The sequence below is a fragment of the Pteropus alecto genome, unplaced genomic scaffold (assembly GCF_000325575.1).
Source record: "Pteropus alecto unplaced genomic scaffold, ASM32557v1 scaffold102, whole genome shotgun sequence".
Taxonomy (NCBI): domain Eukaryota; kingdom Metazoa; phylum Chordata; class Mammalia; order Chiroptera; family Pteropodidae; genus Pteropus; species Pteropus alecto.
In genome coordinates, this window is record NW_006432224.1 from 2,119,785 (window position 1) to 2,134,658 (window position 14,874).

A 14,874-nucleotide genomic window follows, 5' to 3' on the forward strand; every position below is an offset into this window, starting at 1 on the left:
GATTTCTCTTGGAGCTGCGCAGACCCCGGAACCGCCAGAAGTCGGCCCGGTCTCCGCCGGCGGTTTTGGGGAGCGTGTACTGAACGCTGGCCAGCTGCTCGGCTCTGCAAAGAGAAGGCGAGTGCGCCGTCGGAGTCTTTGAAAAAACACGACGGAAAAAGCCCCACGATGCAACAACTGCACCATTCTGCAGAGAACGTCACGTGCTGTTTAAGTCGGAACGGCTACATTAAAATAAAAGGGTCTGCAGGACGATGCCGATTACGGATACGGTGAACCCAGGGAGAACCATCTTCGCTGGACACCCCAGCGGGACTGGGACCTGTCACCACTGATGGCCGCCGCCCCGCGAGGCGCCCAGCAGCCGTACCTGTTCTTGCTAGGGATGATGCCTCGTTCCACCTCCTTGTGGTTCTTGCCGATGCGAATGGCGAGCCAGGAGCCCAGTTTCCCGTTGTACAAGGTGTCCACGACCCGGAACACCTCTCCTTTGTTAAAACTAAGTCCGTACGGAGATTCCTTCTCGTATTCAAAATGGGTCCTAATATAGAAGGAATCTCCGACGTCTGATTCTACGATGCGACGATAAACTAAAAAGAACCGAGACAAAAACATTATCGATAGCTAGTGGAATTACAAATTAACCGGAGAAGACGCACTATGCGAAGAGGCAGCTGACGATGTCAAACGACAAAACGAAAGCCACAAACTCCGAGTCCTCCTTACGGGTCCCGTACGACACCGTCGCCTCGTGAAACGGGCGCTCGTGGGGCCTCCACCACGCAGGTGAGGGACCCAACAGAGAAACAGGCCGGGTGGAATGTCCACGGCCACGCGCGTGCTCCTATTTGAATCCCCCCGTTTCGCGGCCCACATCATGGGTGCTGCCGTTTTCTAGGTGAGCTCTTCGCAAACGAGGGCGACTCTGCGCCCCAGGGGCATCTGGTGACGCATCAGCCATTTCTGATGCCTGCAAGTGCATGCGGGGAATAGGGGTGTGTGTGTGTGTGTGTGTGTGTGTGTGTGTGTGTGTGTGGGATGCTGGGAATAGGGGTGTGTGTGTGTGTGTGTGTGTGCGCGCGCGCGCGCACGCGCACGCGCATTTGTTATTGGCATTTAGTGAAGAGAGGCCAGGGAGGCTCCTAAACACCCAAGGCACAGAACAGCCCCCACGACAAAGAATTATTCAACCCCAAATGCCAACAGCGCCTAGGCTGAGGAACCCTGTTGTAAATGAGAAGTGTATCCACTTAACCACGGAGGCAACGAGGCCGGGCACCGCCTCGGCAACGCCGGCCCAGACCTGGAAGCTGCCTGCAGACACTCATGCAGTCCTGCCGGCCACTGGTCCACGCCTTGGACGGGATTGCATGGCGTTCTGCTTGGATGAGAACGCGCTGTGCTAATGAACCCCTGCCCGCCTTAAAATAAACCCCGTCTGAGAGTCACAAATTCGTTTCCCACTCAACTGCGAGTGGTTTATTTAAACAACTAAACCAAACCCGGCGTGAGTTCTCGGACGCCCGGAGGTTGGTTTCCGCTCGCAGCATCTCACCGTCCTTCTTCTTCTGCGCCAGGATGGTCACCTCCTCTCCTTTAGGGAGGTCGAGCAGGAACAGCACGGCCTCCTCCCTTATGATGTTTGTGAAGTCCACGTTGTTCACCTGTTCAAATACGTTTCACGTTACTCTTGGCTGTATTTTAAGATTCGAAAAATATTCACGTACACGGGAAACGAATGTTCTCAGAGGTTACGTGATTAAAAAATTCACATCCTTCAGAAGGAAGAACTTTAGAGAAATGAATATGCTCTACACAAGCACAAACCAAGTAAATAAAGTGAGTGAAGGCATAAACTCACTTAAGGAGCAGTCACGTGCATCCTGACACCAAGGACCGACAATGGCAAGATTTAACCAATTTAGACCAAAGAAAGACACTTCTAATTCCAAATATGTGTTACTACTGAGAATCGCTGGCTCTCAAATTTTAAATCTTAAGTTCTGAGAAAGTGCCACAGAGCCCCACTCTTGACCCGTCTCTGAAGAAGAAATCAAAAGGGAACAAGATGCAAAAGAAGTCGCGTGTGCGCTGCGGCGTCTCTACAAATCCAGACGCTGCGGGCGCAGAGTCTGCGAGTCAGTGCGTAGTCATGGGAGGGGCGCCCAAGGACCTAACGGGAGCTCACTGGAATGTCACCAGTGACTCTGCAGGGTCACGGGGAAGTGTCCTTGTCATCTTTTCAAGAGTTCTCACAGTATAAAAAGAGAAAAAGAAAAAGCCAACAGGCACTACGTTTATGATACAAAACAAACTATTGAGTAGTTTTAACGATTCCTTCCAGCAGGATGCGAGGTGGGTAAGGGAACAGGAGTCGAGTTTCTTCAGCAGAGTGAACGCTGTCCGACACGTCACGCAAAGGTATCGGCAGGAATCGGGACTTTTAGAACGATTATTAAAAAGGCGGGAGAAGTTCCAAGATCAGAGCAGGGAGCCCAAGGGCGCAAGCATGTCGAGAAGGGTGACTTACGACCTTCAAAAGGGCCGCTGAGAAAGGAAGGGAACGAGGGCGGAAGACGGCGTCAGGGCCGCGATGGCTTATGAAAATTCGGATTCGGGAGGGGTCACGGTGCAGCCGGAACACAGAACTTTATGACGTCACAGACCGAAATGGAAGCAGGACAGAGACTTGCCAATGCCTTCACCACGCTCGACGGCAAAAGGAGAGAGAGAGAGAAGCCGGCGAGGAGCGATGGGGAGCCGGGTGGGGGGAAGACGGGAGCGAGCGGCATGACCGGGCGGCTGCAGGAGGCGGAATGCGGGCCGCGGGCCGCGCCGCCGGCGGGGGCCCCGTGTAGGGGTGGCCATGGCGATGCGAGGTGGTGGGAAGAGCACACGTGGAAATTCACGTAACAGACGGGGTCCCCGAGCTGAAACGGCTTCCCTGCCAGGGGTTCGGATGGGCTCAAGAGGAGCGAGAGCTGCAGAGGCGACTACGTTCCCGGCAACGCCGCCGCGATGGGGAGAAGACAGCGGCGGAAGGGGGAGGCCGGGGGGACGGCACCCCCGCGGCTGTCCTGACTCGTGAGGGGCACGCGCCTCAGAGCCTGACGCAGACCCCACGTCCTCGTGCCTGAGCCACCACTGGGGACGGAAGACGTCCCAGAGGACCATGGGGACCGCCGTGGAGACCACTCCCGTGGGAGCAGCACCTGACGCCGGCCGACCCGTGGGCTGTCGCTCTGGCCGGCCTGGGGGTGCAGCTGGACCCAAAAAGACGCTGGCACAGGTCACCGGATCCCAGACTTGTCTCTTTTTGGCGGGCTCTACCAACACCAGCGATTACAATGAAACCCAAGCGCCCCCCTGTGCAGCTTCACAAACAGAGAGGTGAACAGGGTCACATGCAGGAACGGGAAGTGGGGAGCCCGGCGCGGCCGGGACCCGAGCGAGCCTGAGCCTGAGCATTGAACGGTCCGGCAGACCTGGCGACGATGCCGGCTGTTCCAACGGGGCGGCTTGCTGGGCCCGCCGCCGCCGCCCAGAGGTCTGCGCACTCTGACCCCGCGGAGCCGACGCGCGGACCGACGTACCCTGAGAATCTGGTCGCCCTCCTCTAGGCCTTCCTTGGCCGCAGGGCTGTCTTCCAGAACGCCAGCGACAAATATGCCGACGTCGTTTCCGCCAGCCAGCCGCAAACCCACGCTATCTCCTTTTCTGAATTTCACCAATTTCATGCTGGGCCTGTTAAAACAAAACACCCCATTCGGAACAGTTAAGAGACACTTGAAAAATCAGAAAAAACGGATACAACAAAAACCACGTTCAGAATGAAATAAAAAAAGTCTCTGCGATATTCCCCACACCACTATGTACTGAATAAAATTTAGCGTTAGAATTCCCAATCAAGTAGCATTTTCTATTATTCTGATTAATCAACTAAATTATAAAATATTTGAATGTAATATACACATACTGCTTTACATTCTAAGTTATAAAATTACTTTATAAAAAAGGTTTTCTTAACTCTAAGTGTCTTGGTGCATTTCTAACGGCTAAAAAAAAAAAAATTCTTCCATTTTTTTCTATCCAGATTCATACCATATCCTCTCTACTGAATAGCAGAAAATGCTGTTTTATAAAGGTTGAAATGGAAGCATAAATTGCCAGATTTTCCTAACGCCAGGAGCCAGAAGCTGGCTCCGAGCACCGTGACGCCTAGTCCAAAGGCCGGTGGTTTCCAGCGCGGGGGCTGGAGGCCCCTCTGACCGTGAGGACGCCTCAACGTCCAGGGTCTCGGGATCAGCCCTGTCCGCAACCCCTGCCCCTGCTCGCTGGACAGGGCACGGGAAGGAGCATGTGCGTGCCCTGCCCTCTACGACCGCGCAGTGTCAAAGGCATGTGACAGTGCCAAAAGCAACTGTGCAGGACGCCGGGGAACGGCTGGGCGGAGCGGGTCATGGTCACAAACTCTCTTTAGGGCAACGAACTGCCAGTTATGTACTAACTGCAAAGTCCCGTCTGGATTCCAGACTCCTCCACGTTCCGATACAAGAAGATACGCGATTCCTGAACCTACTTTGACATGAAGTGTGAAAAAAGTCCTTTTCCTCTAAATCCACTATGTAACAATGAGCAAATTATCAGAAACTAACACACTGACTAAAAGCACAAATCAAAAGCATGAACACGCCGAGAAAGCTACGCCGTCTGGGCCTCCTGGACCCACAGAGACCACCTTAGCGTTTAGGACCCGCGAGGCATTCGCTCCTCGTCCCGCTTCCTCATCTGGAGCTAGCGTGAGCCAGACAGAAACCTAAGAGCCGCAGACTGGATGAGGCCACTCGCCGCCAGGGCTGGTGGCATCGTTGGTCCCTCCCTGCAACTATGCACGGTTTCATCATGAAGGCTCTGAGTCCCTCGGTGGCAGGATTATCCGACTTGGCCAGCCGAGTCCAGAGCGAACCGCAGACCCTCTCCCAAACCGCCTGCGCAGACAGCTCTTCCAGACATCACCTCCAAGTCCTCAGGCCCTGGAGCACCCCTGACACTGAGCGACCCAGTGCCTCAGACGTGAAAGCTCCACGGTCTGCGTCCCTCAGTTAAAGCCACTGCGGGCGGCAGCTACGGCTCGGGGTCACGGTGTCACGCGCCCTCTGCGCACCGCCCGCCCGCACTCACCAATGCGCGCTGGCTGCGTCTGAATGACTGAGCACGGTTCCTGCCCAGCTCCCTAACCCTCTCTGCGTCTCCTGACCTGCTCTTCAGGGCTCCCCAAAAAAACGGGTCTCTGGAATCTAATCGTCGGTTTCCTTAAACCTTACAGAGGGGTGAAAGCTTGCAAGCAATCCTTAAGAAAGGAAAAAGGGGCCTATTTCCTGACAAGTGACAAGATTCTGAATGATCAGTTACCTAACACGAACAGCACTTGCCTTGAAGCTTGTGTGACCCCATCTCTCTCAGGAGCTCTTTCCCACCAACGAGGCGGGCCTTGCGGTGACAGTCCCATTGCCTTCACCAGAGCAAACCGGTGTGAGCAGGGCTGTGGTCCCACCACGTTAAGAAGTCTGGTCACTGTCCGTTGTGCACACCACGCCCCTTTAGCGCAGAGGCCGCAGAAAACTGATCTGCTCCTCCTGACGGTGTGAAATCTGGTTACAAAATTCACATCTCGATCCCATCAACTAGCAAATATAAAGGGTCTGAAATACCCAAAACTTAAAAGCTGCTGACTGATCTAGAACAGCTTCCTAACCAGGGCTGATCCCCCAAGAAACATCTGCAGCGCCTCAAGACGGTCTGGCTGTCATGACTGGCAGCGAGTGGCCAGGCCACAATGTGAAGGGCGGCCCAGCACGGAAAACGATCATCTGACCGAAATGTCACAGTGCTGAAATGGAGAAACAGGTTTGTTGTTTGTTTGTTTTGTTTTTGGTGCTAGGGCATTAGAGAGCTTGTGTAAAAATCTGATGCCTAAATAAAAAACAATTTTTAATTTTGTAATTCGTGACCTAAAAAACTAAGCAGAAGATGGTGGTGAGAAAGTAGTAAATATCCAAAAAAAAGTCCTTTTTTTGTTCTCGAATATCTGATTTTTTAAAAAATTTTAAAAAAACCTAATCATAGCATTAAATGGTATACGCTATTGTAAAAAGCATATGCAATATAGTTTGCAACTGATTTCTTACTTTAAATGATGCTAATAAGAGACAGAGAAGACAAGCCAAGTTCATAGTCACGTTACCGGAGAATCCCGTCTTCGTGAGTTGAATTGGGGAGGACGCCATCAGACGGACTGACAGGTAAATCCACGTCTGGCTGTCCGACTTGAGCATACACAGGCTTTGGCTCTAAAAGAAAGAACATTTACACGGTGTAGCAATAGCTTTCTTAAAAAATGAAATAATAATGTAAGCAACTAGCGAAATAATCAAAGTCTGAAAAATATAAGTAGAATTCATCGGCAAAAGTATGAGTCCAGAGACCCTGATGAGGAAAGTGTACACTGCGTATATTAGAGCACGTGTGCGTGTCACACGGTCACCTCGGCCTGTCACAGACCCGGCTGCTGAGGTCTGAGAAGCCTACTCCCGAGGGAAGAATCAGAGGAGGGGGATGCGAGCGCGTCTGCGTGTCTGCGCATGTGCGCGGGGCCTGTCAAGGCACCGTCTCCCTTCCCCGAGGGGAAGTAGCTTTAAGTATCTGCGTCCCCGACGGACGCACGCGCGGGGCTCCGGGACCCAGGTCTCCAGGCCGTTCGAGCGGCCGGGTCGAGAAACCTTCAGGTTCTCACGTCTGATTCCATACACAGCGCCACAAGGCACTTTATAAAAAGTGTTCGTGAAAAGTACTTTTAATAAACAAATGACTTAAAATGTTTCTTAAGCTAATCTAATGTTTCTCTTCGAGTGCCGGCCGGAGAACTCACCCACCGCGAGCGGCTGTTAGCTGCGAATGATTTCTACCCAGAAAATTTCTAAAACTCTATGGGTGCCGATAGATCCATGCCGACCCCCCCTGGAGCCCAATCCAGAAAGCCTGGCCGCAGGCAGGGGCGGAGCCCGGCAGCCGCACGGTGCCCGCACAGCCCGCCGGTGCCGGTGCGGGCGCGGGCGCTTCCCGGACGCCGACGCCGCTCCGCTCACCGGGAAGAGAGGGCGCTTGCTTCTCGCTCCGCTCCGCCGTGACTTCTTCCGCGGTCTTGGGTGCGTGGTCCTCGGCGTGCTTCACCGGAGTCGAGACGGTCCCGGGCTTCGAAACCCTCTCCTCCTCCCTGCTCCGGAGACTTTACGTTGGTAATGACAAAAAGATGAGCATAGAGACGTGAGGATCACTGGTAAGAACCACTTTAAAAAACGATGAGGGACTCGCTGTGACAGCTACTGAAATACTATGAAAAACCAGTCATTAAATCCAGAGTGGTACTGCCGCAGAAACAGAACAGATCAAACATAACAAAACAGGAAATGGAGAAATAACATCCACAGACGCAAAGATTATTACGCATGGCAGCCCGAACCTGTTAGAAAAAGACAGGTTTTAATAGTGTTAGAATAATTTTCCACAATTTAGAAAAATCGTATCTCTACGCATATCGATGACAAAAATATAAATTTACTTCAGATGGAATAAATTCCTACACAAAAAATATTTGAAAAAAATTGGTATCACTGAAGAATAAAAAACTTTAAGAGACTCAATGCACAAAAGCCAATCCATAGCAGCAAGTGATTATATAAAAACAGTTAAAAGGCATGCAAATAAATGGAAAAAATACATACATATTGAGTTGAACCAAATGAAATGGTTTCTTTAGTTCAAACAGCTGAATATAGTAATTTCATGTAGTTTGATCCAACATATGAAGTAAGAGTTCAATACTGAGACGATATGTATGACCTAACGACATATGTAAGAATTTAATATTTAGAAGATATAAAAAACTAGAAACCAGTTTAAAAGTGACAAGAGAAAAATGAACAAATACTAGAAAGATGCGATTCACCAAAATGTATACACAAATAGGCAATAAACATAAAAACATGTTCAACCTCACTAGTAACCAGGGAAACGCGAATTAAAATCACTAGGAATGATCTCATCGCTCAGGTAAAAATAAGTGTAAATCAGTGTAGCTATCCGAGGGTGACATAGGGGTTATTTATCAAAACAAAAAAATGCAAATATGCAATAACCTATAATCCTGCTTCTAGAGTTATCCTAAAAAAATACATGTATTCCAAGATGACATTTTAAGAATATTTATTCTGGTATCAGTTCTAATAGCAACAAATGAAACAAGACTAAATGTCCATCAAGTTTCCCCAGAAAAATATAAATTATAAAAGCCGAACCAAGACAATCCATTTATTTTTTATACCTCCAATAAAAAATTAAACAAGATCTACCGTTTTAAAAGGCAGCAGATGTAGAAGGTTTTACACCCAAGTCCTCTCACTTCTGAAAAACAAAACAATTTGTTTCTTCCATTATCCTAGACCATAGGAAAATACAGAAAACTCTCTATTCAAATACTAAAAATTTCTTATCATGGAAAATCCCAAGCATACATAGTAATACAGAGAACGGTGTAGAAACCTGCCGCCCCATCTTTAAAACTGGCTAACATTCTGTCGAACGGCGATTCAGTCTGAAGCTACAGAACCTTGACGCCCAAACTCTGACAATGCCAGCACACAAAGAGAAAGCAATGCATACTTTCAATGACGAATGGAAGAAACGAGTCTAGAATACAAGCTCAGGGACCACGGCCATGTACTCAGAGAAGGCTGGACGACACGGCAGGGCCGCGTCAAGGGTGGGTGGCGGCTCAGTAGGACTCCACTGCGCGTCTTACTACGTCCCAATAATACGGGAAAAATGCTAATGTCAAACAGGCATGTGGGAAAATTCAACAGCCGTGCCTAATAAAATCTATAAGTAAAGCAAACAACAGGCAGGCACAACTAATTCTGAGACTGTTTTCTAAAACCAAGAGCTAACACCACATTAAACTGTGAAATGTTGAATATATTGACTGTAAAATCAGTAGCAACACAGCGACACCTGCCAACACCTGCTATTTACCACCATTTTGAAGACCCAGATGATTCAATCGTGACATAATGGGCCTGAAATACTGGGAAAAAAAATTGAGTGACTATAAAAGAATATTTAAAAATTATATGAATAGAATATTAATTATATTTTTAAATCGACAGATTTTTCTCAATATCCTCAACAATCAGATGGAAAAGGAAAAAAAAACGTGCCAGCAACAATAGCACTAAAAATTGTCAAACTCCTAGAGAAAATGTATGACTTTAGACCGCAAGGGATCTCCGTCAGCGAGATAAAAATTCAGAAGCCGAAAGGAAAGAAATTTATCAGAGATGAGAAACGTTTAACTGCACAAGAAAAGAGCGTGAAGACGTGTCCGGAACACGCTCACGGGGGGAACGGGGAGGAGGAGCCCACCAGAACCGAAGGGGCCCCGCAGGGGTCAGGGACGTCCACTTAGAGCAGTGAGTGGCGCTGCGGCCATCGGGCTGGTAAACGGGGATTGAGACACGGTGCCGTCTCGAGGGTCACTGGAAAAGTTACCTGGCACTATCCGTGAACGTTCTAAAGCACCGCACTCTTTGGTGACTTTAGAAATAAAAAAGCCAGCACGTGAAATCACGGACGAGGATGCTCGCGCACACTGTCCGCACAGGCCAGGCCTAGAGACGGCCCCGGGCGACAAAAGGCTCTCGTGGGCAGGGCGGCCTGGAGGGAGGCGCGGGGCCTGGGCTCCTGCGCCAGGGGGAGGCACGCTAACTGTGCGCGGCGCCGCGTGTCTGCACGAGGGTGGACAAACTCAACTCGAGAGAGTGGGAGCCGGGCCGAGGTGCTGCTGATCGGACCTATTTTACTCCTTTTAATAGTAATTAAAACGATAATTCAGGATAAAGAGTAAAATACTGAAAGAAGTTACAGTAAAAGCTCTATACAGACACATGAAAATATAACTCAGCGCAATGTGAAGCATGAGCCCCAGGACACAAACACCGTGCCAGCACCGAGGCCAGCCTTCCCTCGGCAAGGACGCAGACGCGGCCCGCACGGGCCCGCACGGCGCGGCCCGCAGACGGACCTGGACGCGGACGCAACCGAACCGGCACCAGGTCCATCCGGAGGCAGCAGCAGACAAAACAGCAGCCGAGGAGAATTTTAGATGCGTCTATAATATTTCAATTTTTATAGGAAATGTTTACACACTGCTTACAAAGACTGAAATGTTTTAAAATACTGTGATCTTTAAAATACTTTCAAACAACGCTGATGCCATTTTTAACTGGAATTAAGTCTCACTTGAAACAAATAATTTGGTTCTATCGATGCGTATCATCGGCCGTCTCGTATCAGGAAAAATTTTCTCTATCCCGCTAAAAGGATAAAACATAAGCATTTGTCATAGTTTCCATTTTGATATTGATTTAACTATTCTGTGGGGGTATACTCTAGTTTTAAGTTACAAATATTAAATGAGCTGCATGTAAGTTTTCTTAAAAAATACTCTGAAAGCCAAGATATTTTCCAGTTCAAACCAGAATGAACTTTTAAATCATAAAAGGTCAAACGTTTCGGCCATTGCTCATGTGGTAAAATCTCACGTACGATTAGTCTAAGAACAAACACGTACAATTGAGGTTCACCTCCAAGCTGGCCGAGGCACCTCCAAAAATAACGGACAGGGCAACACGGTGAGGTCTCCCTGAAGCCTTGGTATTAAAAACTGAAAATGACGTATTGAAAACACTTTAAAGACTGAGCTTGAAGAACTACATGACTGTAGTAGTTCTACAGATTTCTGTTGCTCGGCAACAAGCAGACTCTAAACTATTGGTTTTAGAAAGATCATAAAACAGACATTTCTAATTGATCTTCTTCTTTCTAAATTAAGAATGTGACTGACACTAATGATAACTACCATCTTGATAACTCGGAATCACTTATAAGGTTTAGATTTGAATACTGTCCCCGGTGATAACAGATTGTCACCTGCTGTGCGACAGGGCTCCTGGCCCTAGTATCACACAAAACTCCTGCCAGTATTTTCATCTCTGGTTAATTTTCATACCATATTGTCCATCGCCTTTTTTTCCTGTAATATAACTACTTGACTTAAATAACATTTCAGATGACGGAATTCACATCATTCTCTTCAATTTTTCATACAATTAATTTGGAAAAATCAATGCTCTTTTTAGTGCATTTCTGTCATCTACCAAAAGATGGGGGCATTATTCAGTAACACGCAGACCGAGAACAGTGCTACCAACAGTCACGGAGCACGTCACTTACGTAATTTCAAATATTCCAGAATCCATATGAAATTTTGTTTTTTAACACAGACACAGAGTGGGCTCTGAAACGATACTGAATAAAACACAAACAAACCTAGCAATAAGCACTGAAATAATTCTCTCTACACATATATTCTTTCAGTTTAAAAACAAAACCAAACCATTTTACTATTCTAGACCAGGGACTGGCAAACTTTGGGGCCTCTGTTGCAACTTCTCGATTACGTCCCTGCGGGATGGGTTTGGCCCGCAGGCTGGAGCTGGCCCTCCCGTTCCAGGTAACGGTGGGGGAACACTGCCCAGCAGCTTGCAGTGAAGCAGCAGCAAGCTCAGGTGTCTCCCTCCGTCCAGGTAGCGTCTGCTCTCTGACAAAGAACATCAGTCGCACGGGAACACGAGCAGGTCACGACAACACAGTGCTGCGGATCCGTCTCCTGGAGACGGAGCAGCAAGTGACCTTTGCTTTCTCCCTTTCTCTACCCCGGTAAGGCCAAAGATGTGCGTCGAAAGGCCAGGCGTTTTGACCCCGCACCAGCCTCCCGTCAACGACAAGACCCTGGACTCCGGCACCGCCTCTCGGCTGGCGCTCACCTGCCTATAGAATGAGGAGATGGATCTTCGAGACGGTTCTACACGAGCAGGTGTCACAGGACACGTGACACCCCTCCTCCTCCTCCTCCAATGGCAGCCAACGTTGGCGTCGGGCGCTGTAGTAAGTAACTGAACTCACAACTCCGTAACGTATGACCGGCCTACTTTGCAGCCAACGGGGAGACGGAAGCACAGTGGGGTTTCGGGGTCATGCAAGTAACGAACGGCAGGCTGAGACTCGCACCCGCAAGTCTGGCTCTGAAGAAAGCACTATATTCCATTGCCTCAAATGAAGACGGTATTTTCAGCAGATAACTGCATATCCTAAAAAGGCACAAAAACATACAGAAATCTAGGAAGACAACAAGGTGGCGCTATGTCTCAGCAAGCCAGACCTCTTTACACACTACACTGAAATTTTTCTCAGAGATCAAGTTTTTGTGTCGCTTCTTTTAAAAACATTATTTAAATAACACTTATCAGACAAACTCATTCGTATAAAATTAAATACCAAAAATAAAAGAATATATGAAAATCCCGTGGTGTTTCTTAATGCTAGGATTTTAATGTTATAAAAGATCCAATTTGTTTCTCAAAATGCAGGGCCCTCAAAATTCAAATCCAGCCATTCAGATTTTAACATTAACTTTAGAGGAGAAATGAAACCTTTAAGCTACTGGTATTTTTTTTACCTCTTGCCTATAAGCAGGTTACTAAATTTTCAGGAGTCAAATTCTCAGTATGAAAATCTGGGGAGAATCTGAAGACTTCCGGTCTTCTGCAGTCTCTTCTCGAGTACGTGCTACATGTTCTAACCAGAAGTTCCCAAACCTGGCTGGGCACCGACGACAACGACACCAGGAACTTAGAAACGCAAAAAGCAGAGAAGCGTTTCCCGGCTCCAGCTCAGAGAACGGAGGACAGCGCCCGACTTCTGTTTTCTCAAACTCCCATAACTGAGGCTCCCAAGAGATGCAAAACATCCCAGTATACGACGAAAATGCTAACCTGTTTTAGTTCACAGTTTTTTAAAAACCTCTTCGACTTTAAAGATCAAATTACAGATGCGAAGTGTTTAGAAAATCTAAGATAAAGAACTTCTTAAGACTTAGAATTTTCTTACAATAAAAACAAACAACACATCTCGTGAATAGTTCTTTCCTTTTTTTTTTTAAAGGAAAATCATAACCAAATTGCTTGACACCAGGTGGGAGAAGCGTGCTGCGTTTGCGGCTGCTCGCGTGACTCACCAAGGGTGCGGGTCACCTCCCCCGCATGTGTCCTGGCAGCAACCCTTTTCCAGATAAGGATGGTGCTGCGTCAGGGAGATTTTCTGAATTACTATATTACCCTGCAGCAGTTAAGTTTAATTATCAGTTATGAGATAAGCCAGTTTTGCATGTGAGGTACTATAATATCCTCTGTAAAAAAAAACCATCACAACCTTAAAGATCAGGATTGATGTAATCTATAAACCTAAAATTCGAAATTTAGAGAAAACAGCTTCACGAACATCTACACGGGCAGTGCAGGACAAGTGGATCGCTGTGGCAAGGCTGCTCCTGGCTGGGCCCGCCCGCTTTCTCCACGAGCTCCTCCCTCGTCCCCCGCCCTCCTCCAGGAATGTGCTCCCCAGGGTCCGGTTCTGGGCCTTCGCTCCAGCTTGTTTCTTAGCAAGTTTAGTGCCTTCCACAGCCTGAGCTAACACAACACCTCCACGCAGGTAAGCCCCGAATCGCCGTCTCTAATCCTAAACTGTCGGGCTCTGGACCTGAATTTTTAAGTGCCTCCGGAAGAGCCCCGTGTAGGCTGTACACCACAGGTCACCCGCCGGCCGGCAAGCCCTGGGAAGTCCAGAAAGTGTACGTAAGACGCTGCAGGCATGGGTACAGGTGCATTTTTAGGGAGATAAGGGTCGTAATTTTCTTCAGATTCTCAAACGTACACGTGACCCGCAAAGACAGCATAAACTCAGGTAAGTGACACCCTGCTAGCATGCCAAACCCTCCGGCACCGACGCCAGCGTGCTTTAAAAGGGGAACAAAGTCCGGTTAGTCTGTCTGGTAAAGGACTTCCGGGACAGTGGAGCTTCCCGAGCAGAGGATGGCAAGCGCGCTCGCATCTTCCAACGCGGGCTCAGCCAACTGGGGCGGTGGCCCCGCCGCTTTTGTGACGTGTTCTGGGGACACGGCTGCGCCCACTCAGCTACATGCTGTCTGCGGTTACTCCCCTGCTACAAAGACGGAGCGGAGCCGTGACAGGAGACGGCTCTGGCTGGCATGCGGGAATATTTCCTGCTCGCCCTTTAAGGAAGTCCCACCTCTGTCTTTCTAGATAAGAAATACCTAAACAGATAAAGAAAAGCAGACCTAACCTTAAGTAATCGAGAGGAAACTTATCTTCTAGTTTCACTTGTAAACAATACCCTAACTAGTGCACACAGGTAGCTATTTTGTTGTAAACAACAGAGGTGATTACCTGCCGTTGCTGGGCTGCTGCGGGGAGTGTCTGGAATGGTCCGAGGGCTCCGATCGCTGGTCAGGGGACCTGGACCGGCTGTGGCGGGGAGGCCTGTCGTGTGAGCGACCAGAATGATCTGATGCCAGTGACTGAATTTCTGAAATGTCTGTTAAGTAAAAGGGTGCTGTTTAGTTTCCCATGGAACGAGGACAGTCAACTATCAGGAACCCCAATGACGACGCGCGTGAGCTACGTAACGTAATTTCTCGCGCGGCATCAACTCCATCGGCCTCTGACAGTGGTGCGCCGTTCAGAGAAAATACACGTAGCGACGGCAGCGGTGGCCCTCGCAGGCGTCACTCTAAGCGAAGTCAGTCAGACCGGGAAAGACAAGCACCGTGTGATGTCACTTGCACGTGCTTTCTTAAAAACACAAATCACAAAACTGCTCCAAACTCGTAGGAAAAAAAGGCTG

General features: G+C 48.7%; 1 protein-coding gene across 1 annotated transcript in view; it reads right to left on the reverse strand.

Annotated features, from left to right (window-relative positions):
• The window catches only part of TJP1 (tight junction protein 1), a 58,449-nt gene that overhangs the window by 23,793 nt on the left and 19,782 nt on the right, over positions 1-14,874 (reverse strand). The window contains 8 exon segments of the mRNA XM_025043524.1: position 1; positions 3-104; positions 371-590; positions 1,556-1,664; positions 3,594-3,744; positions 6,245-6,350; positions 7,146-7,285; positions 14,418-14,565. The exon segment at position 1 is cut by the window's left edge and continues 76 nt beyond it. Coding sequence (XP_024899292.1) covers position 1; positions 3-104; positions 371-590; positions 1,556-1,664; positions 3,594-3,744; positions 6,245-6,350; positions 7,146-7,285; positions 14,418-14,565 — 977 coding nt within the window.